The following is a 24,419-nucleotide window of genomic DNA, read 5'->3' on the forward strand; positions in this document are numbered from 1 at the left end:
TCACTAGTGAGCTCTGTGCCTTTGCTGGGCTCAAGCTTGTAAGCATATGTGGCCAGAGCTCAAGCGCTGAGGTTTTCTCAGCTAAGTCCTGACAATTTATTAACTCACAGAAGATCAGCCACAGCATGGAGGAAACTGTGGCTGGTCTAATTATAGGTGGGTTCTGCATTTCAACAACCTCCTATACTTCCCCCACCCAGCATGCCCCTCCTGTTGTCTACAGAAGACAATGTAAGTCACATTGAGGGGGAGCTGTTGAGGGAAGGAAGTCTTAGCTGGGGGATTGGAGAACCCTGGCTGTGAGCTCTGCTCTGTAGAGATGCTTTGGAAAGCTTTCACTCTCCTCATCTTCCTTGTCATGCTTCAGGACCAAGGTAAGGGGTTACCAGAAGGGTGGATTAGGTATGATTAGGACCAGAGAGGCCCTGTGGGGAGTAGAGAGCCACCACAAATGGAAAGCTGCCCTATCACTAGAGTAATGAGGCTGCAGTAGCTCCTGAGACATCTCTGCCCCAAGCAAAGTCTAACCAAGGAGACTGGACACCAGGGTGGGAATGGGGCTGGGAGTGGGGGACTCACTAGAATAACTACCAACTCACTTAATGACCCTAAACAGAATTTCTACACAGGATTCTGTTTCCTGGACTTCACCTTTCCTGGCTGTGAAATACAAAGGACCATTCCTGATTGTGTGCACTGGATAGATCACTGGGTCTGGAGTAAAGAAGACCTGAGTTCAAATCTGACCTCAGACACTTCCTAGCTATGTGACCCTGGGCAAGTCATTTAACTTTTGTCTGCCTCAGTTTCCTCAACTCTAAAATGAGGATAATAATAACACCTACCTCTCAGGGTTGTTGTGAAGTTCAAGTGAGATAATTGTAATCCACTTAGCCCAGTGCCAGGCACATAGTTTGTTGGTCTTGAGTCACTGCAGTCAAGTCCAACCCCATTTTGGAGCTTTCTTGGCAAAGACACTAGAGTGGTTTGCCATTTCCTTCTCCTGTTCATTTTATGGTTGAGAAACTGAGTCAAACAGATGTAAGTGACTTGTCCAGGGTCACACAGCCAGTCAGTGTCTGAGGCAGGATTTAAACTCTGGAAGATGAGTCTCCCTGACTCAAAGCCCAGTGCTCCTTCCACTGTGCCACCAAAGCATATATAAATGTTAGCTATTATTATTATCCTTGAAGCAACAAGAAGGCACTGAATATTTTTGATCAGGAGGGTAACATGGCCACACCTGTGCCTTCTATTATTTTGGAAAATCTTTGTAGACTATATTTTAGTGGACGAAAACTTGAGCCAGGCTGACCAATTAGGTAGCTACTGCAGTATTCCATGTGAAAGAAAATGAGGCTTCACATAGAGTAGTGGCTGTGCAAATAGAGAGATGGGGATGGAATCTGAGGTGTGTTGTGGATGTAGACAGTGTAAGATTTGGTAAGTGATGGGATATGTGTGCTGAATGAGAATGAGAGGTCAGGGATGACACCCAGATTGTGAACCTCTGTCACTGAAAGAATGGTGGTATGTACCTTCAATAGAAGTGAGGAAGTTTGGAGGACAGGCAAGTTAAGGTGGGGGAGAAGATAATAAGGTTTGTTTTGGATGTGTTAATTTTGAGATGTCAGTGGGATTTCCAAGTGGAGATGCCCAGCACACAATTGGTTGTGTGATGGAAGTTCAAGAGAGAGTTTAGGGGTAGATACATAGATTTGAGGGTCACCTGTAGGGAGATGACAATTAGAACACATGAGAAATGATGAGATCAAAGGGAAGAGTATATTCAAAGAAGAGGAGAGTACCCAGGACAGAGCCTAGGGCTATACTTGTGTCAATGGGACAGGCTGTGAATGATAATGTATGAAACTCAGCAAGAAAAACTGAGAAAGAATGGTCAGCTATGGAGAACTAAGAGAGAGCCAAGGAAGAAAAGGGTAAGTAACCAAGAGAATGGGATAGTGACAAAAGTAGCAGAGAGGTTAAGGAGTATGACAACCCAGAAAAGGCCATTGGCTTTGGCAGCTAAGGACTAATTGGTTGGTACAGGAATGTAATGGAACATTATGAATTGTCCTAATACTACACCTCCGACTGTGAATTGACAATTGGGGGTTATTCTCTCTCTCTCTGTTTCTTTGTCTCTTTCTCTGTCTCTGTCTGTCTATCTGTCTCTCCTCTCTGTCTGTCTCTGTCTCTGTCTGTCTCTGTGTCTCTATCTCTTTGTCTCTTTCTCTCCCTCTTAGTCTATCTGTCTCTGTACATATGTATATATGTATAGATATATGTATCTTGCCAAATTTTCTTGTTTCTATCTTTACATCTTACCTCTGTCCCATTCTGATCCCTCACACAGCTACCATCTTAGTTCATCAAGTGCTCCTTACCTCTGACCTAGGTTATTACAATAACATCCCCATTGTTTTCCCTACCAGGAGATTTCCCCCAGTCCAAACCACCATCAACTAAACTGTCTAAGTGCAATGTGACCATTTTATCCCCACCTCCTTACTAAATAACCTTCTGTGTCTTCCTCTTCCTTCCTGAATGATATAGAAACAGCTCTGTTTGGCATTTAATGCTGATAGTCTGTTCCCTTCATATTTTTCTAGTCTTCTTACACTTGGCTCTCTTCTATACATTCTACAATTCAGTGACATTGACCTATTTGCCATTCCTCACTCACAAGACTCTATTTCCTGACTCTGTGCCTAATATCTTGAATGCTCTCCCTCTTTGTCTCCGCATCTTAGAAACCCTGACTTCCTTTAAGCCTCAGTCCAAATGCCACCTTTCATATGAGGCCTTTACTGGTCATTCCACTTAACAGTCTTTACTCTAATATTGTCTTCCACATACTGCGTGTCTTGTACACACCTATTTATTTGCATGTTGTCTCTCCCACTAGAATGTGGACTCCTTGAAATTTTTGCCTTTCTTTGTGTTCCCAATCTTTTCACAGTGCATAGCACAAAATAATTACTTAATAAATGCTTGTGGGCAGCTTGGTGGTCTCATTTTCTTCATCTGTAAAATGAGCTGGAGAAAGAAATGGCAAACCACTCCAGTAACTTCACCAAGAAAACCCCAAATGAGGTCACATAGAGGCAGACATGACAGAAACAACTGACCATGAACACCAACAGCAATAAATGCTTTTTGACTGTCTGGCTTCCTGTGGAAAGATCTATTGTAACTATTAACACATATGCAAAATAAGTGAAAAGTAATTTTGGAGGGAGGAAGACACTAGAATCTGAGGGAATTAGAAGAGGTTTCTTGTAGAAGATGGCATTGAAGCTGAGTTTCCTTAGAGCAAACTAGGAAATTTGAGGTAGAGGTAAAGATGGAGTTCATTCCAGGTGTCCAGGTCTAGCAAGGAGGTGGGAAATGGAGTATGCAGTGTGAGAAACTGGAAGGAAGGTAGTTTTCCTGGATGGAATAGTGTTTAAATGGATGGAATGTATGGCAAGACTAGAAAATTAGGTTGGAGCCAAGTTGCATAATGCCTTAAGTGACACATTTTTATTTGATCCTGAGGTAATGTTGAGACACTGAAATTAATTGGTTAGGAAAGTGACATGTTCTGAAATGTGCATTTGTAAATCCACTTTAAATAACTATATGGGAGTAGAATTAGAGTGGAGAAGGGGGAACCATGAGGCACAGAGGCTGCTTATGTGGCTATTTTTATAATTCAAATGAAACATTATTTGGTCCTGAAGTAGGATTGTTGTTGTTTGAGTAGAGAGGAGATATTCAGCCACTGTGCTAAGGTCTGGGGATATAGAGACATTAAAATATGATGACACAAAAATAATAATGTACATAAAAATGTATATAAATTGTAAATGGAGGGTAATGTCAGAGGGAAGGCATTCACTACTGGGAAAGACCTTCTGCAGAACTTGGCATTAGATCCGAGTCTTAAAGAAAGATGGGGAAGTCGAGAGAGAGAAGTGAGAAAGAAGAGTATTCCAGAACTGGGGGACAGCCAGTGGAAAGGTACAGAGTTAGGAGATGGAGTGTTATGTGTGAGGAACAGCAAGGAAGCCAGGGTTGTTGAATTGAAGAGTGTGTGGAGGGGAGTCACATGTAAAAAGACTAGAAGGTAGTATGACGAATGAAAATCCTGAGAGACAGAGTTTCTGGGTGATTATTAATTTAATTAATTATAATTATAATATAATAATAAAATTATAAAAATTATTAATAATAATCAATTTATTAATTAGACTAGCTAATAATTGATGATCATTGGTCTCTCTCGACAACCAAAGATCCCACCATGGAGGTCATCAAATGCTTAAATATCTTTGGAAAAGTGGGTGCCCCGATAGGCAGAGATCAACCCTGATTGGTGAAGAATAAGGAGGAAGACTTTCAAATGAGGAGGTGGGCTGAGAGCCTTCAACTCCTCCTGCTGAGAATGTGGCTTGATAATAAGACTCAGCTTGATCACAAGACCAGTCAGAATGGTTGCCTTATTTTCTCCATCTTTGTTCAGCAGTTCATATGCAGAAGCAAAAGCAGTGGATATTGGAAGTGATACAAGACTGAAGCTTGGCAGGGTACAATCAATGATATGATAACTGGCCAAGAGACTTGAGAAAAGCATCATTCACTTTGTATCAGAATAGGGAAAAATCCTTAGATATTTCCCCCCTCACAACTGTACATTAACTACACTAAAAAGTTTGAAAAAGGGATGACTTTTCCTTAGTTTGTGTAAACATGAGTTTTAGTCCTAGATAAAGAAGAGCTTCATGCAGTTCCAGTGAGAATGAAGTTAGGTAGACTGGCTCATCATTCAGCATTGGCCTAGAAATGCTGCTTATGCTGATAATACCAGAACAGCGGGAAATTGTCCTATGTTTGTCCATTGGATCTGTGTTCTTTCCTCCTAGATCATAAACTCCTGGGGCAAAGCCATTCTTCAAGGCTGTGCACATAGCTGGTATTTATTATGTAAGATTTGTTTGGAGGAGGACAAAGGAAAAAGCAAGGGAGGGAAGTCTACACTAATGCTGCACTGAGCCCGCCCTATGAACATACACATCTACTTTCATTTTGGGGGGTTATCTGTCTAATGTAATTTCCTTTGGGGTAAAATCAACCAGGTTTTGCTCTCAAAGCCAATGACCTTTTACCTCACTTCTCGGACTTTTCTCTCCTAGGAACATCAGGTTCTGATATGAAGATAATTAGCATGCCTGTCATCGTGGGAAGTAGTATCAAGTTACAACCGATTCGTATTCCGCAGCATTCAGAAAGTATGCAATTCACTTGGTTTGTGAAACTATCTTCAACTCAGGAAAATTTTAAGATATGGAGTTGGAGAGATGACTCAAAGGGTACATTTGAAGGTGGGCAATTTAAAAACAGAGTTAATGTCATACCTGAGAACCTGGCCTTATTCATTAGCCCAGCTCAGAAGAATGACAGTGGCCTCTACTTCATGGAAATCACTAGTCGGTCAGGACATGTTTCTAAAACTGCCAAGTTCCAGGTTTCTGTGTTTGGTGAGTACCTATGAATACATTTTCAGCCTCTCCATCAGCCTTGTAGCACCTGTTTCACCTGGGCCAATCTTGACAGAATTTTTGCTTCTAGATCCTGTCCAGGATCCAAAGATTGAGGTGACTGGAGAGTCATGGAATAACACCTTGTGCCATGTGAACCTGTCTTGCTTCGTCCATGGGAACAATAATTTGACATATACCTGGTACAGAGGGAGAGAACAAATTAAAGCCCCAGGGAATCATGCCCATGTACAGCTCTACATCCAAGCCAGTAACACTGAGAATTACTATACTTGCAATGCCAGCAACCCAGTTAGCTCAAGGAGCCATACCGTCAACCTTACTTGGGTATGTGCTAGCACAGTTCACAGCTCAACCCAAGGTAAGGACAATATTTTCTTAAAGGAACAGGAGAAAAGATGTTTCTTTACTAAAGTCTCATGTCTTTGATGGTGACAAAATCCTTCTAGTATTCCTCTCCCTGTTCCCACCCTCCCCCACCATGAACTTGTTAGCTCAGGCACTTAGTTTATTACACTAAAGAAGCCAAAGTTATAGGTTTGCTTCCTTTTTCCTCCCTCTAGTCATTGTCTTTCTCCAGTTTTGTTTTCTACATCACCCTCGAGGAAACTTTCTGTATCTCAGTTTCCTTATCTATAAAAAGAGGGGTTTTGAGAAGCACCATGGTGTAGTGGATAGCAATAGTAGTCTCAAAGTTAGACTTGGTTCACGTCTTGCCTCAGATACTTAGTAACTATACATTTGGCAAGTTACTCGACCTCTGTACATCTCAATTTTCTCATCTGTAAAAATTAAATCTATGGCTTTAATATCTTTTCCAACTCTAAATCTGTTATCCTTTCTTCCATGGCTCTAGACTACACCTTCAAAGTTAGAGAGCCATTCTGCAATTATGTCCCCTTGGTTGTAAGGAGGTTTGGGCTAGAGAGAGTTTACAAGGCTACCTCTCCTCCAAGAAAGGAGCATATATGTCCTTCTGAGGGTGGGTCAGTAACTCATCTTATAATCCTTAGAGGGAAATTGGCATGCTGAGCCAATGGCTTTGAAAGGACATGACATCTAAAGTTATGAATCATCTGTGGTACCTTTGGGAAGGGAAAAAGAAATGCCTTACCTGTCCTAGACTGTTGAATCTTTCAAATGGAATTCTTAAAGGAAACCAACTTATGTCTAAATTCTAGCCCAGTTTTGTCAAATCATGCAACTCAGGGAAGTGATCATATAGCTCTACCATGAATTGTAAGTTTATGAAGTATGGTATGAAACATTCATTTGGGACTTTGGGTTTATCCAACATGGATTTGTTGGAAAAATTTCCACATGTCCAGTCTTATGCTAGGTGCTATGGAAGATACAAAAAAGTAGAAGACATAATTTTTGCCCTCATGGAATTTATAATCTCTCTCACTCATATCCAATTCACATGCAAGTCAAGACATCACCTTCATGATGTGATCGGTTCTCTTTGAGAGTGAAGGATGAACAACAACCACAAATGAAATATTTCAAATTACTACATGACAGAATCTGATTCAGTAGCAAGCTGAGTGGTATAGGCAATAAGCATTCCTTGAGTTTGGAGGAGAAAGAATTCAACATGGATTCTTTACAGGTGATGGAAAGTCCCTAAAGATATTCAGGCAGGGAAGTGATATGATTAGACCTATCTAATAGTATGATTATTTTGTCAGGTATATAAAGCTGTTAAAAAGTTGTTTTTAGTTGCTTAGGGAGAAAAAACAGAGATAGTTCTGAACTTTTGAGACTTTGACTGGCACTGCCCATCAATGCAGAGATATTTGGTAAAGGGGGAAGATTCATGGAGGGTAACTGAATTTAGCTTTGGATGTGTTGAATTTAAGGGGTCAGAAGTATATTCAGGGCTGTCAAAAAGGCACTTGGAAACGTGGGATGTTGCTCAAGCTAGAGATCGAGGCTTATAATGCATAGTTATCGTCATGGTTGTGATCATTTAAATCATAGGAGTGGAGGAACATAGAAAGCGATAAGAAGGGCAAGGGCACAGCTTTGGAGATCTCAAGGAGGTTAGAGGTAAAAGATATAAGAGTGAAGATTGAGAAGGAACTTCAGACAGACAGAAGAACTAGGAAGGAAAGACATCGTGGAAGCCATGAGCAGAGAGAATTTTTAAAAAGAAGGTTTTCAGTAGTGTCAAATGACAGAGTGACCATTGAATTTGCGTAATAATAGGCATTGGTGACCTTGGAAAGAGTAATTTCAGTGGAGTGATGAGAATGGAAGCCAGACTGCAGGAAAGTGATGAGTTAATTCTTGTTGGTTTATTGGAAGAGAAAGTAGAGAAATAGACTGCTCTTTTTAGAGGTTTAAAAGTGAAGATGTGGGTCGGAATAAGATTATAGCTGGAGAAATAGCAATGTTAATGAAATGATTTTTAGTTTCTTAAAAAATTCAAATAACCAGTTTTTTTTTTTAAAAAATTAATCTGTCCCTCCAACTATCCAGCCCCCATACCCACATTTAGCAATTTTTACAAAAGACACTCAAAACAAATCCCTCAATACATATCTACATTTAAAGGACAGACGTGAGCCTGTTTGTACGCAGAGAGGAAGGACTGAGAAGTGAGAGAGAAGCTGAAGAAAAAGAGAAACAGAAGAAATGATTAGTAGAGGGACCCAAAAGACACAGGAGGTCATGAAATCAAGGGCATATGTTACCCTTATCAAGGAAGAGGACCATCACCTCCTCAACGGAGGGAGGAAGAAGAAGACATGGAGAAGTTTTGACATTTTGAAGAGAAAGGAAAATGAGAGAGCTCATGAAGAGGGTTCTTAATCTTCCCAGTAAAATAGGAGGAAAGAACATCTCTTGAGAGAGAAGAGTCCATCAGGGAGTTGGAGACTAGAGAATGGTGGAGGTTTGAAACAGTTGCTGTGGGGATAGTTATAAGGGGTAAATAAATGAAAAACAGAAACATTATGATGGAGTGGTGAGGACTCAAATGAGATAAGATAGCATGCATTCTGCACTGTGACTAGCTCAGGAGTCAGAGCTGTTGAAAGAGGTTTTTCTGAGTTGGAGATTATCAGGGTGGCTACAGGGAGAGTAAGGAAGAAAAAAATTCAAGGATAGAGGACAGCGATGTACTGTTGAAATGACTAATGAAGTGGTCAATATTGAAATATGGTAAGTGTTGCCAGAACAGGGATGATGAGTAGGATCAAAGGAGCTGGGGTGATAAAAATGAAGAACAGGTTCAGGAAGAATAAGGCAGTAGGAATAGAAGGGATAGTTGAGCTGAAGCATCAGGGTATTACAAGGGTTATCCACACAAATATTGGTATCATTGAGGATGATGGAAGGAGTTGAAGGGAAAGAAAGGTTGTAGGCCAATTGCTGAAGTCAAGCAGTTATTAAGCATCTGCTATGATTATGGTGTTTTATTAGGAACTCTAAGGACTATGGAAAAAAACAAGATGTGGTTAATCCATTAAGGAGTTTACAATCTATTTGAGAGTAAAGATAAACACCTAAACAATAGTGAATAATGCACAATAATATGTAACTAAGAACTACTAAGCCCCACAGAAGTAGTGTTCATTGAGAAAGAGAGAGAGAGAGAGAGAGAGAGAGAGAGAGAGAGAGAGAGAGAGAGAGAGAGAGAGCATCAAAGAAGGCTGGAGAAATTAGGAAAACTTTATGGAAGTGGTGGGACTTGAGGTGGATAAGAAGAGGTGGATGTTGTTGTCTTGTTCAGTCATGTCCTACTCTGTCTGACCCCATTTGGAGTTTTCTTAGCAAACATATGAGAGTACTTCTCCAGCTCATTTTACGGACAAAGAAACTGAGGCAAAAGCATTAAATGACTTGCCCAGAGTAACACAGCTATTAAGTGTCTGAGGTTGGATTTGAACTTAGGTCTTCCTGATTCCAGGCCTGCTACTCCACCTACCACCTACCCTAGGAAGTGGATAGGTAGAGGCAAAAGTGGAGGGCATTCCAGGTGAAGCATCACAAGCAAAGGAATAGAAGTAGGAATGGGTATGGAATAGCAGAGAGACCTGACAAGTACAGGTTAAAGGCTGCCACTGTAGCAGTTGAAAGTTCATCCTTTAGTTCTAAATTTTATGAAATAATGCAGTGTGTCTTTCTAGGAAGAGAAGAAAAGTTGGAAGATGAGTGGGAGGGTTAAGATCTCAGTCCTGTTCTTCCTGCTTTTCTCAGAATTGTGGTTCCTGCTGGTTTTGGGTTTCTCTGTGATTCCCCTGGTCATTCTACTTCTCAGTATCATTGTCTGCCTGTATGTAACAAGAAAGAGGAAGAAGAGGAGGAAGCAAGTAGCAGGCAAGTGAAAAGACCCAAATAAGTGGCTGTTGCCTGAGGAGACATTTCTAGTTGAGACTAAATCTTGATAGTCTCTCACAGCCCACATTCCCAAGAATCCTTGAAGTGAAATGTTTGGGGTGGTGGTGAGAGGTGTGTACTATATTCCATTCCCTCCTGATATCCCACAAACCTACGGACTTATCTCCTACTTTATCTATGAGTCTTAGTGATATGATATCATATAAGACATCAGAAATTCATGGACACCTATCCCTACTCTCAGAAACTCCTCCCAGTGTCTTGGTGTCCACCTGCTTCCCAGAATCTACCCACTTCACAAGATTGTTGTTAGAAAATACTATGTTGTTCTTAAAGGCCATATAAATGTGGTCAATGGTATTCTTGATGAATACCATTGAGAATTTGCCTATAATTCTCGGTAGAGATTGTTCCATACTTGATTGCTTGCCACATTAGAGAAGTTGCCTGGTGAAGGTATAAGATTCCCTTCCCTGTAGATCTTTCTGAGAACTCATTCATTTGGAATAGTGAAATGCAGTGCTGCAATGAGGCAGCAGGTTGGGGAGGGAAGGATGACTTCTGAAGTACCCTACTCCAGCTCAGGCATCTCTGTTCTTTGCTTCTATTTTCCCACAGATACGAACATGACAAATTATACGAAAATTAATCATAGTATGCCCCAGAGAAATCAGGTATGTAAGCCCAGATATTGCTGGAATAAGTGTCCAGAATGTTCCTTGAGACGTGGCAATTTGTAGTAGGACTTGGAATGGCAGGAATGAAGGATTGTCTTTCCAATCCTGTCATATCGTCCATAGGCACTCACCTGACTATCTGAATTTTGGTTATGGGGAGAGGAAAAAGGTAAAATAGTAGGACAAGGGAAAGATGATAAAAATGAAGGGGAGACAGAGACAGAAACCTTGGAACATAGGATCTAGAGTTGGATAGAACCTCAGAAGTAATTTAGTCCAACCTCCCCATTTTATAGATGAGGAAATTGATATCCAGGGAGGTCATCAGTTGTCCAATTACACAAAAGTAGTAAGTGTTGTAGTAATTCTCTGAACCCATCCTTCAGAGTGAGGCTAGCTACTTCATTCCATTCAGTTTCAAAAATATCTTTCTCTAATGCTGTCATCTCAAGCCCCCATTCTAGTGTGTTCTCCCCAAAGGCATTTGTGATTGGTGCCCCAGTTCTCTTCAAAGCCATCAATCAGCTTTTGTTGTTGTTGGTTTTTTGTTGTTTTTTTTTAAAGGTTTTAAAAAATTATTTATTTATTTATTCAGTTTTCAACATTCACTTTCACAAGATTTTCAGTTCCAAATCCTCTCCCCATCTCTCCCCTCCCCTCACCACAAGATGGCATGTATTACAATTGCCCCTTCCCCCAATCTGCCCTCCCTTCTGTCACCCCCCTTTCCCTCATCTCCTTTCCCCTTACTTTCTTGTAAGGCAAGATAAATTTCTATACCCCATTGCCTGTATATCTTATTTCCCAGTTGCATGCAAAAACAATTTTTAACACTCGTTTTTTAAAACTTCAAATTCCCCAAATCCCATTTTTCTTTGGAGAATGTCCTACATCCTATAACAGAAATGAGGCAGAAGGCCTTGTTACAGAGGATTTCTCTGCTTCTGGAGAGAGTGGTCTTCACCTCTGCTGCCAATTCTTCCTTAGCTCCTCACAACCTGACTCACACGCCCACCACTCTGCTGAAAGTGCTTTTTTCCAAAGTCAGCTGTGCTTTTGAATCTCCCAAATCAACATCATCGTATGAGCCCTCCTCTTTGGCCTCTCTGCAGCATCTGACTCTCTTGACTGTTCCTCATTCACTTAACTTCATCCTCAGTATCCCGAATTCCAAGGAGTCTACATCCACAACTCTGCATTTTCCTCAATTTTCTTTGTTTCTTTCTCTCTTTCTTTCTTTTTCTTTCTTTCTTTCTTTCTTTCTTTCTTTCTTTCTTTCTTTCTTTCTTTCTTTCTCTCTTTCTTTCTTTCTTTCTTTCTTTCTTCATTCATTCATTTTTAATTAATTTATTTAATTTATTTAACATTTTTAGTTTTCAGCATTGATTTCCACAAGATTTTGAATTACAAATTTTCTCCCCATTTCTACCCTCCCCCCCTCCAAGATGGCATATATTCTGGTTGCCCCATTTCCCCAGTCAGCCCTCCCTTCTGTCAGCCCACTGCCCTTCCCCCCCATCCCTTTTCCCCTTACTTTCTTGTAGGGCAAGATAGATTTCTATGCCTCATTGACTGTATATCTTATTTCCCAGTTGCATGCAAACACTTTTTTTTTGAACATCTGTTTTTAAAACTTCGAGTTGCGTATTCTCTCCTCTCTTCCCTCCACACCTGCCCTCCCTAAGAAGGCAAGCAATTCAACATAGGCCACATGTGTATCATTATGTAAAACCCTTCCACAATACTCATGTTGTGAAAGACTATATTTTGCTCCTTTCTATCCTATCCCCCTTTATTCAGTTTTCTCCCTTGACCCTGTCCCTTTTCAAAAGTGTTTGCTTTTGATTACTTCCTCCCCCTATCTGCCTCCCTTCTATCATCCCCCTTTTCTTTTATCTCCTTCCTCCTTATTTCCTGTAGTGTAAGATACCCAATTGAGTGTGCATATTATTCCCTCCTCAGGTCAAATCAAGATCAAGATTCACTCATTCCCCCTCACCTGCCCCCTCTTCTCTTCCTACAGAACTGCTTTTTCTTGCCACTTTTATGTGAGCTAATTTACCCCATTCTATCTCTCCCTTTCTCCCTCTCTCAATATATTCCTCTCTCATCCCTTAATTTGATTTTTTTAGATATCATCCCTTCATATTCAACTCATCCCATGCCCTCTCTCTATATATGTATATGCATATTCCCTTCAGCTACCCTAATACTGAGGTCTCATGAATCATACACATTATCTTTCCATGTAGGAATGCAAACAAAACAGTTCAACTTTAGTAAGTCTCTTATGCTTTCTCTTTCTTGTGTACCTTTTCATGCTTCTCTTGATTCTTGTGTTTGAAAGTCAAATTTTCTATTCAGTTCTGGTCTTTTCACTGAGAAAGCTTGAAAGTCCTCTATTTTATTGAAAATCCATATTTTGCCTTGGAGCATGATACTCATTTTTTCTGGGTAGGTGATTCTAGGTTTTAATCCTAGCTCCATTGACCTCCGGAATATCGTATTCCACGCCCTTCGATCTCTTAATGTAGAGGCTGCCAGATCTTGGGTCATTCTGATTGGGTTTCCACAATACTCAAATTGTTTCTTTCTGGCTGCTTGCAGTATTTTCTCCTTGATCTGGGAGCTCTGGAATTTGGTGACAATATTCCTGGGAGATTTCTTTTTGGGATCTATTTGAGGAGGTGATCGATGGATTCTTTCAATTTCTATTTTGCCCTGTGCCTCTAGAATATCAGGGCAGTTCCCCTTGATAATTTCTTGAAAGATGATATCTAGGCTCTTTTTTTGATCATGGCTTTCAGGTCGTCCAATAATTTTTAAATTATCTCTCCTGGATCTGTTTTCCAGGTCAGTGGTTTTTCCAATGAGATATTTGACGTTATCTTCCATTTTTTCATTCCTTTGGTTCTGTTTTATAATATCTTGATTTCTCATAAAGTCACTAGCTTCCACTTGCTCCAATCTAATTTTTAAAGTAGTATTTTCTTCAGTGGTCTTTTGGACCTCCTTTTCCATTTGGCTAATTCTGCCTTTCAAGGCATTCTTCTCCTCATTGGCTTTTTGGAGCTCTTTTGCCATTTGAGTTAGTCTGTTTTTTAAGGTGTTGTTTTCTTCAGTGTATTTTTCAGTATTTTTTTGGGTCTCCTTTAGCAAGTCATTGACTTGTTTTTCTTGGTTTTCTCGCATCCTTCTCATTTCTCTTCCCAATTTTTCCTCTACTTCTCTAACTTGCTTTTCCAAATCCTTTTTGAGCTCTTCCATGGCCTGGGACCAGTTCATGTTTTTCTTGGAGGCTTTTGATGTAGGCTCTTTGACTTTGTTGACTTCTTTAGGCTGTACGTTTTGGTCTTCTTTGTCAGCAAAGAAAGAATGCAAAGTCTGAGACTGAATCTCGGTGCGGTTTCGCTGCCTGGCCATATTCCCAGCCAACTAACTTGACCTTTGAGTTTTTCAGCGGGGTACGACTGCTTGTAAACTAGAGAGTTCTATGTTCCACGTTTGGGGGGGGGAGGTGCCAGCTCTGCCACACCAGCACTGCTCCTTCCCCAAGAACCCCCAACCCGAACTGGGCTTAGATCTTCAGTAGGCTGTGCACTCCTGCTCTGATCCACCACTTAATTCCTCCCACCCAGTGGGCCTGGAGCCGGAAGCAGCAACAGCCATAGCTGCCCCACTTCCGCTGCCCCCCGGGGCTGGAAGCCGAACCGCGAACTCCTTCCACTCCCGCAGCTTTTCCCACTAACCTTCTCAGCAGTCTTTGGTGTTTGTGGGTTGAGAAGTCTGGTAACTGCCGCAGCTCACCGATTCAGGGCACTATGGCATGCTCTGCCCGGTTGCTGGTCTTGTTGGTCCATGCTGCTCAGGCTGGGCTCTGCTCCACTCCGTTCCCAGCTCCCAGCTCCCAGCTCCCAGCTCCGAGCTCCGTGTGGGATAGACCTCACCCAGAGACCATCCAGGCTGTCATGGGCTGGAGCCCTGCTTCCCTCTGCTGTTTTGTGGGTTCTGCCGTTCTAGAATTGGTTCAGAGCCATTTTTTATAGGTTTTTGGAGGGACTCGGTATGGAGCTCACGCTAGTCCCTGCTTACCAGCTGCCATCTTGGCTCTGCCCACCCTGAATTTCTTTTTTTTAATATACATTTTTTAAAGTTAATTTTTTCCAAGTTCATTTCTAAATTTGGCATGACTGATGGGTATATGAGTCTGCCTCTCTGCTATTTCTAGGCTGGGCCAGGCAGGTGGCCTGGGACTTTGCTCCTTGCCATCTGGCTTTTTGCAAATGGCAAGTCCTTGCACAGACTTCATTTCCCAGACTTGTAGCTTACTTGTCTGATCTTTCAAAATGCACAAGATCATAGCCAACTCTAATATCCTTCACTTAAAACAAGAAAGAATGAAAAATTCAAAGGAGAAAAGCTCTGTATTCATGGGGCACATTCAGTCTCTGATGGGAAGGACTTGAGGCCTTTTCCCTTACATCATTGTCTCTTTTTAACTGGAACAACTGTTGGACAGGAAAAAGCTGGAGCCCACGAGCAAGACCCTGGTTGTTTCATGCCAGGACACATTTAGCTATACAGTCAATCAACAGTTGGAATCCTTATTAGATGGTCAGGTAGCAAACCAGAACCAGTTACAGAATGTCTGTGCATACTCCAAATTGGGGATCAGGGCACTTTTATTACCCACCATCACACCTTTCTGGAAGGAGGTTCCCTAATCTCTTCCACCTTGGGGATTGTATCAATGCTGCCCCACCTCTTCAATCTACAGGGTCAAAAGCAGGTTTTTTAATTTAGTGGCTAACCTCTTCTGCATGATATTAGCCATTGGAGGGTAGCCGTGGTTCTAGAGTTATCTTCTCCTTCTAGTTTCTCTAATAAAGGCATAATACAGAGAAAAAACTTGGCTACTTCCCATTTACTAGATTGGGGCCCAAGAAGTTCAGCCTTTGTTGAGTCAGTGTCTCACATCCAAGATGGTCAACCTTGGTGAGCAGGTACTATGATGCAACTCAATAGGTTACTCAAAATCTACAGTTTCTGAAAATGCCAGGACAGGGTTAGCCAGCTAGTGATAGTTATTTGACAACTAATGGTTGAAATCAGAGCTGATGAGAAAGAAAAAGCATCTGATTTGTGTGTGTGTGTGTGTGTGTGTGTGTGTTGTGTTAGAAGTGGGGTAGGAGATGGAATAAACAAAAATCTTGTCTAGCTCTAAATCAATATGGGAATTTCCTGCAAAACCACTCAGTCAAGCAATTCTCTTCATGTATGGGTAATTGGGTGGCATGTCTTCCAAGTTATAACCACTACATCCCTTGCACAAGAGAAATATTCTCATGGAGCCATTTTGCTCTGGGGACAAAAGGTCTCCTGGGAGGAGAAAACCCCAGTCTCTATCTTTTCACTACTGTACTTCTGAGCCCATATCACTGAACTAGATGTGTGAATTTTTTCCTGTGCCTCTAGGAAAGGCTCTTTTGGGGAGCCCAAGGGAGAACAAGGCCGTTTCAAACAGGAGTAGAGAATGGCTTATCAGAACTGAGGGAAAATCCTCTTAATTAGACCTTGGACTATCTTTAATGTCCTACCTGAAAAAAGTATGAACAACACAGCTTTAAGTTTAATGTGCATTGTTAACTCCATCACTTTCTGAAGTCTAGAGAATAAAAAAACAATTAATCAAGCCCTGATTTATAGCTTTGACAATTTCTGAAGTGTAAATGGTCACACTGAAAATTTAACTATAGTGGCTTGTAAACCAGTACAAACTTGCTCCAGCACACTCCTCTGAGTCAGAGGCTGTATGGTCCAGCTCATGCCTGTTAGACGTCCCTAACAAGTGGCCATTCAACCTTTCAAAGAAGGTTCCCTAGTGATGGGGAAACTCAGTACCTCAAAACCCAATTTTGAACAACTCTAGTTCTTGGATATTTACCCCATATATCAAGCAAAAATCTCCCTTTCTGCTCTTATTTCTCCCCTCTTGGGTGAAATAGAATAAATCAAATCTTTCTTCTACCTGGCAACCCCTCAAATATTTCAAGAGAGCTATCATGCCTCCCATAAATCTCTTCTCCAGGCTAAACAGCCCTAGCTCCTTTAATAGATTCTCTCATGGCATGGGCCCCAGTTCTCTAATCTTGGTAAGCCTGCTCTGTATGCCTTTTAGTTTGCCACCACCCTTCCGGAACTGTGGTGCTTATACTGAGCACAGTGTTGCAGATATGATCTCATCTGGACAGAACATTGTTGTTGTTGTTGTGGTCAACTTTTCTCTTGCCTGTATTGATATTACATTTTAAAAATCATTTTTATTATTATGAACATCATAAACAACATATATGATCATTTCCATATGCATGGATCATTTGTGGTTCATTTTTTAATCATGTAAAACATTTCCATATTAGTCATTTTGTACAAGAAAGCTTGAATTTTAAAAAAAAGAATGAAAGAAAGAAGGTGAAAAATAGCATGCTTCTGCCTGTATTCAGACAGCATCAGTTCTTTCTCTGGAGGTGGATAGAATGCCTCATAATGAGTTCTTTGAAATTGTTTTGGATTATGCTATTGCTGAGAATAGCTAAGTCATTCATAGTTATTCACTATACAGTATTCCATTATTACGTACAATGTTCTCCTGGTTCTGCTCCCTTTACTTTGCATGAGTTCACAAAAGTCTTTCCAGGTTTTTCTGAAGTCATCCTGCTTGCCATTTCTTATAGCATAATAGTATTCCATCACAATCATATACTACAGCTTGTTTGGCCATTCCCCAATTGATGGACATTCTCTTGATTTCCAATTCTTAACCACCAGAAAAGAGCATGCATCGATCATTAAAAAAAAAGACTGAGAAATGGCCATTCTTGGAGATTTGGCAATTAATAAACAAGTCAGGCACTGTACTAGGAGATTATAAAGATAAATGTAACACCATTTCTGCCCTCAAGGAGTTTATGTTCTATCAGGGCAGAAAACATAGCCATATACAGGTACATGTAAAATAAATAGAACATTTTTGGGGAGTGGTAGGGAGGCACTAGTAGCTGGTGGCAGGGAGGATCAGGAAAGGCTTCATGTAAATGGCAGTGATTGAAATTAGTCTTGAAAGAAACCAGAGATTCCAAGAAATAGTAGTGAGAAGATAATTAATACATTCCAGGCATTGAGGGCAGTCAGTAGCAAGGCATGGAGTTGGAAGGTGGAGTGTCATGCATGAGTAAGAGTAAAAAGGTTCCTTCAACTGGACTATAGAACAGGAGCAATGTGCAATAAGGAAGGGAAAGTAGGTTGGCATCAGGTTGTGAAGGGGTTTAAATGCCCATCAGAAGAGCTTCTATTTAATGCTAGAGATAAAGGGGAGCCACTGCCTGACTCAAGCTTTAGAAAAATCATTTTGGTAGCTGTGCATTGGGTGAATTGGAACAGGGGAGAGATTTAAAATAAGGAGATCAATTAGGAGGTTATTGTAAGGGTTATTACAATGGTGCAAGAAAGAGGACATAAAAGCTTGAACCAGGCTAGTGGTGGTGTGAGTAGAAAGAAAGGAATGTAGAGGAGAGATCTTGTAGAGGTAGAAATGACATATTTGGCAACTGTTTGCTTATGTGAGTTAGGAACTGAGTATAACACTGAGCTTCAAATGCAAGGATTGTGATGCTCTTCTTATTCCTTCTCTTGCATAGGTGCAGAATTGCTGTGCAACAGAAGAAGGAAACACCTGCTATTCTGTAGTCCAATTTCCACAACAGGTACATTTCCAACTTCTCAGATGACTCAGGAAAGTCCAGCAGGAGTCTACATGAGTCATGGGTATGCTGGAGACAGCTCTGATTGACTTCCCAGCACATGCCCATATTGTTCTATAAATATAGCAGTGAGCTTAGCAGGAGTGTAATAGAAGGTTCATGGAATGAAGTCATCATTAGATGATACCTGGTGACTACAGTTTAATAATAATAATAATAACAACAAACAATAACAATAACTGACATTTGTATATCACTTTAAGGTTTTCAAAATGCCTTACATTCTTTATCTCATTTGAGTCTCACAATACACTTGCAGATGATATGTGGGGAATGACTAGACCTCAAATGGAAGAACAGAATCTTGGCAAGTCTAACAGGTCTCAAGCATACATATATCTTGGGGGGTCTTACTATAGGGTCTTACTTGACCCCAACTAGTATAATATACTTCGTATAGGTATACGTGTATATATATATATATATATGTGTGTGTGTGTGTGTGTGTGTGTGTGTGTGTGTGTAGTTGTACTATTTTTTTAAAAGGCAGTGAGGTAGTAGTAAGAGCTTAGAATCAGAAGGCTTGGGCTCAAGCGTCAGATCTAATGCTAGTTGTGTGACTTAAACACTTAAACTAGTTGTGTCACTTAAACTTTCTGTTTCCTCATCAGTTTTCTCATTTTTAAAGGAGGATGTTTCTTCCACTGATCTTCCAGTGTTATTGTGAGAAAAACAGGAATTGTTGATTTAGGAATTTCACAACAGGATAGTCTGGGAAAGTGCAAGAATAAGAAGTCATCTCTCTCCAATAGCAATTGAATAGAATTTTCTCACTGTTAAAAGTCTTCTGAGATATTTGGGGGTGAGGAAACCAAAGTTGAGAGAGAGGAAGCTATTTGGCTAAGTGGTAGGGCTAGCTAGGATCAGAAGCTCTGACTTTCAAGTTTAGAGCTTATACAGTTGGTGAAGTTTTTCCTTGTCATCCTGGATTCCCCTTTTCTCTCTCTCACTGTAACTCTTTTACCAAAATCTTTCACAGGGCAGGTGCTGAATAATTCAATGGAAGGTAAAAGGTCCTTATCTGCTTTAGTTTGAGTATGGCAAAAATCACCTCTCCACGTCATAGTCAGCACCATTTCTTTTGAAATTGCTTTTGTTTTCCTACCTCTAGCCTCCTGCTTCCAGCCCTGCTAGTCAAGATAAAACAGTGTACTCATCAGTCCAGTTCTCCAAGCGTGTAAGTCTTCTCCTCCAGGATGAGTATTTACATATTTATGTTTGTATGAACATGAATGTCCATATCCATATGTGGGTATTCAGAAGGTATATATATATGTATATATATGTATACACACACACACACATATATGTTTGTCTTTATGTGAATGGGTAAGAGTTTGTGTGTTTAAGGGTGGGGCATATGTGCAGTGTGGAAAGCTGTCCTCCCCTGGCTCGGGGCTAAGGATGTGGCCTCTGGTCCATACTGTCTTGAGTGTACCGGTTAAATATCTGGAATTCCAGTATTAAATACCTACAGCTTAGAGTTGATGGGTAAACAAGAGATGGGGGCTCTTTAGTTCCTCTAGGAAAGACAGGAAAAATCAAATCAGAATCCTTCCAAGTGGGAGAGAAAACACAGAGAAAGAGAGGGAGTATTTAGTTCAGTACAGGCAGGACACCAGAAGAGACCTCTTTTGCGGGTAGCCAGGGGGATTTATTATAGTTAAGCTTGCCTAGATGGGGAGTAGACTCTAGGGAAAAATAAAAGATATGGCAGGCAAAGGTGATGCCAAGGAGATCAGTAGAAGTGCCCCAAACTCAAATCCTCAGAGAATCAGGCAGACAGACCCTGGACATGGATAGGTCTGGTCCAGAAGGAGAAATCTCAGTAAGATTTGCCTCATGCTGGACAAAGCTTGGTGATCTCTGGGCTGCTAATTGTCTGTTTCCAGACAGTCGTCCTCTCCTCTCTCCTCCTTATCTGTGGTTCACTTGTCCTGGATATATTTAAAAGGGCTGGTCTAAGTGTGTATTGCTGTCAGAGAGAGATAAGGGATGGGAGGTAAGGTCAGACTATGTTCTCAAGATTGCAGCCAGCCACAGCTAGGAGCCCCAAACTCTGGGGTTAGGGCAATGAAAGAAGAATGCCCACTTCCTTCCTCATGTATAAACTCACCATAGTCTGGAGTCAGTTCTATGTCCAGAGACAAGATGCTATATGGTACTCCTTTCTGTGTCTGGAGATCACAAAGCAACATTGTTTACGTCCTGAGGAGTAGGTGCTGGGGAAGCTGACTACTGGTTATGGGACCCTTGATGCTTCTTGAAATCTCTGCCTGTTCCCTCTGGGTGGGTCCAAGTTCATCATAACTTAGTACAGTAGCTGTGGCAACTACATCTCTTGACTTTGGGCTAACTCCCCTCTCCCTCTGGATTTTCGGCAGTCTTTTTCCAAGCAAATGAACCCCAGCTCATCCCATTCAACTACCATCTACCAAGAGGTAAGCTACAAAATTGCCTTCTGAACATACTGGCTCCCCACATCCATCAAACCCCTTCTCTTTGGTATGTTTCAGCTTGAGAGAAGGCATAGATGTTGTGCAACATTGATTAACCGTCTATAGAGTCTAAGGAACTATCCATAGAGCCCATTTCAAAGAGGGACAAAATTGAAGCATACTGCAAATAAGTGCTTCCTTAGGGTCAGTCAGTGACCTGGTTAGGATCTAGGTGACCTGAATCCACAACAGTCTAATGATCTAGTCCTAAAAGGGCAGTACTTCTTGGGCCACAGATGGACCAGATCCTGTTCAAATGTGCCTAATGACCTGATTTTGCCTTTTTGGTTAACACTCCAGAGGTCATATAGGGACTTGTGTAATAGAGCAGATGGTTTGCTTAGTGGGTTAGACTATGACGCTAACAAGGCCAGGGTCACTGGTTTGATTCTCATTAGGGAGTTGAGAAACCCTGTTGATGGCTAGAGACTGCAAATCCTAACCATAAGACAATTTTCTTATAAAATCTTGCCATAGGTTGCAAGGCAAGCTGGGTGAGACTGCCTGGCTCAGGGAGGATAATCTATGGTATTATCATCATTACTACCAGAACTGCAATTCAAAAAATGTGTCCTTGGAGCAGTGCCTGGCAAATAAACTTTTTTTCCAATTCATTCTTTTGTTCATGAGCAAGACCTCTTGCCCTGGTTCTCCTTTCCCTTCCCTCAGGAAGAACTGACTTTTGGAATTCTGTACTGGGCTATACCTCTAATCTGACACAGATCATTCGTTGTTTGAATTGGGAAACTCTGCCCACGGGTAGAGATCTTAGTTCCTACCAAAGGGCGACCATGAAGAAGGCCTCTGAAAATACAGAATCAGCAGACAGCAGCTTCCTGGGTATGAGGCATCCCAAGCTTCATATTAGCCTTTGACTCTTTGACCCCATTTGGGGTTTTATTGGCAAATTTACTGGAGTGGTTTGCCATTTCCTTCTCCAGCTTATTTTGCAAATGAGTAAATTGAGACAAACAGGGTTAAGTGACTTGCCTAGGGTCACACAGCTAGTAAATGTCTGAAGAATCTGAAGTAGGATTTGAACTCAGGTCCTTCAGACTCCAGGCCCAGCATTCCATCCACTGCACTACCACCACCACCACCACCAACGTGTAGCACTTGCTATATGCCAGGCACTGTGCTCAACAGGGTTTGCTAATATAAGTACATAAATATATATATGCTTTTGTGTACATATCTACATATCTGTCTATATACATATACTTCTAGATTTCTATCTATTGAATATCTCTATTCTATCTATATATTTGCCTATATTCTATATGTATACAGAATATATACATGTGTAAATACATAGATGTGTACACATATACATATACATATATGTGTGTATATGTATGCATGGATTTAGAGAAAGAGAGAGGGAGAGACAGAGAGACAGAGACAAAGAGAATGTCAGTCCTGCCCTGAAAGACCTTATATTCTAATAAGGGAAAGCAGCACATGATGGGGAGTGGTGACTTGGGTGGGGAGTGTTCTGGGGAGGTGGAAAGTGTATGTGGGGAAGAATGAGAGTGAGAGGTCCAAAGAGGAATGGATTAACTTTCCCAGGGACTGGAGCCTGGATTCCAGAGGACTTGATGTGGAGGTTCAGGGGTCAGGTCCCTCAGGGAAGGTTCTATATCAATAATCAGGAGTATGGTAGCTTGGACACAGCCAGAATGGAGGTCTGATGGTAGGAACTGAATGAATGCCACTGCTTTTTCCTCAGGTCCAGAGACCCAACCGACTGTCTCGTAAGGAGCTGGAGATGTTCTGCGTCTATTCCTAGTAATGGGAGCTGCTGTCCAAAATGAACATACTATTGAAGCATTTTGAGGGCTAGGAGATAATAAGGGCAGCTCAGATCTTTATAGCTCTTGCAGGATTACAAAGCTCTCTCTTCACAACAACCACATGAGGAAAGGAGCGCAAGCATTACTCAAATATTCCAATAGTTTGAGATCTCTTCGATGTGGACATTCTCTTCAATGACATGGATCACTCTTCCTTTTTGCCTTCCTATATTATGTGGCACTTTTCTATGCCAGTCCATAAGTTAATATCTGAGGGTCGATCTCACAGGCTAGAAGACTTCCTAGATTTCTTCTCACATCGTAAGGATACAAATAGAGCACTCAGGCTATAAGCCTATTACCGCCCCCCCCCCCACTCTTGCCATGTGTCTAACCCATGTTCCTTTTCAATTATAAACTTCCTTGTTGACATCTTTTGTTCTAATTCTTTTATATAGTTTCTTATTCTATGTTGCAGCCTGGTCAAACACACCATGCACTTCTCCACTGCCCTCTGGTCAATAGTTATTTATAAATTGTTCAAGGGCTATAGCATTCTATGACTTAGAGGCGTACAACAACACTGGAAAGAGTGTTGCTTTTAAAAAGATGGAACCTTGTTTCTGTGAATATTTACCGATGAGCAAACCAAGCCTCAGAGGGGCTAAATAACTTGCTCATGGTCACACAGAAAGCAACTGTCCCAGTCAGATCTTCTGATTCTATATCTCTTCCTATCTATGATCAACAGTGTCTGGAATAAAAATATGATTTAAGCACCTGTGTCCACTTTGGGGGCTGAAAGTGTTGGCTGTGTTGGATAATTTACCAGAGACCTTGAGAGAGTTCCCCCACCAATGTGCATAGCTCTGGAGAGGCCATTTGGAGTTTATTCAAGGCTTATGTTACATAGACTTTATGATTGTTCCGGAGGGTTATTGCTAATATCCATCATGGGAGAAAGGGATGATAGGCACTGTTCTCTGCCACACAGGTAGAAACACCAAGGCATAGAGAGTTAATTTTACTGAAACTGGGACCCAGAGAGGTTAATTTACTTATCTAATGTCACACAGCTGCTGAATTCATAGATCAAAAATCACTAATTTAGATTGGGAAAGGATTTTAAAGTTTATCTGGTATAACTTCCTTTCTTTTGCAAATGAGATGAGGTCCAATGAAATTAGTTAATTGTCCAAGTTCTTGTAGATAGTAAGTAGCAGCTACTGAATTTGAAACTCATTTATCCCCAAATCCAGTGGGTTTTGAACCCAGGTTTCCTCTGACTCCAAATCTACAATATACAATATGAAGGGGGAAATGTATTCAATTAATGAGTTCTCTTTTCTCTATTTGCAAAAGTATCTTCAAAATTGAAGAAATAGCCTGTGTCTGTGTAGTGTGTACTTCAAAGCAATGAATAAGATTGACAGGTCAGTTCAAGGCTGAAGCATTTTTCTTTTTTTTTTCTTGGGGGGAAGTCAAGGCAATTGGGGATAAGTGACTTGACCAAGGTCATATAGCTAGAACGTGTCAAATGTCTGAAGCCAGATTTGAACTCAGATCCTCCTGACTCCGGGGCCAGCACTCTATTCACTGCATTACCTAGTTGCCCAGAATTTTTCTTTTTTTTTAATTATTTTTCCTAATTATATTTAAAATTTTTAATATTTGATTTTTAGATTTTTGAATTCCAAATTCTTTCCTCTCCTGTCCTCTCCTGTACTCCCCTTGAGAA

General features: G+C 41.0%; 1 protein-coding gene across 1 annotated transcript; it reads left to right on the top strand.

Annotated features, from left to right (window-relative positions):
• Positions 1–319: 319 nt before the first annotated feature.
• CD244 (CD244 molecule) lies at positions 320–23,106 on the top strand. Its single transcript, XM_036757349.1, has 9 exons — positions 320–374; positions 5,181–5,525; positions 5,617–5,907; positions 9,753–9,872; positions 10,512–10,567; positions 18,268–18,333; positions 19,502–19,567; positions 20,775–20,831; positions 22,618–23,106. The coding sequence occupies exons 1-9, from the start codon at positions 320–322 to the stop codon at positions 22,675–22,677; spliced, it is 1,116 nt and encodes a 371-aa protein (XP_036613244.1). The 3' UTR covers positions 22,678–23,106.
• Positions 23,107–24,419: the final 1,313 nt, after the last annotated feature.

Source organism: Trichosurus vulpecula, chromosome 4 (genome assembly GCF_011100635.1).
Source record: "Trichosurus vulpecula isolate mTriVul1 chromosome 4, mTriVul1.pri, whole genome shotgun sequence".
Lineage (NCBI taxonomy): Eukaryota > Metazoa > Chordata > Mammalia > Diprotodontia > Phalangeridae > Trichosurus > Trichosurus vulpecula.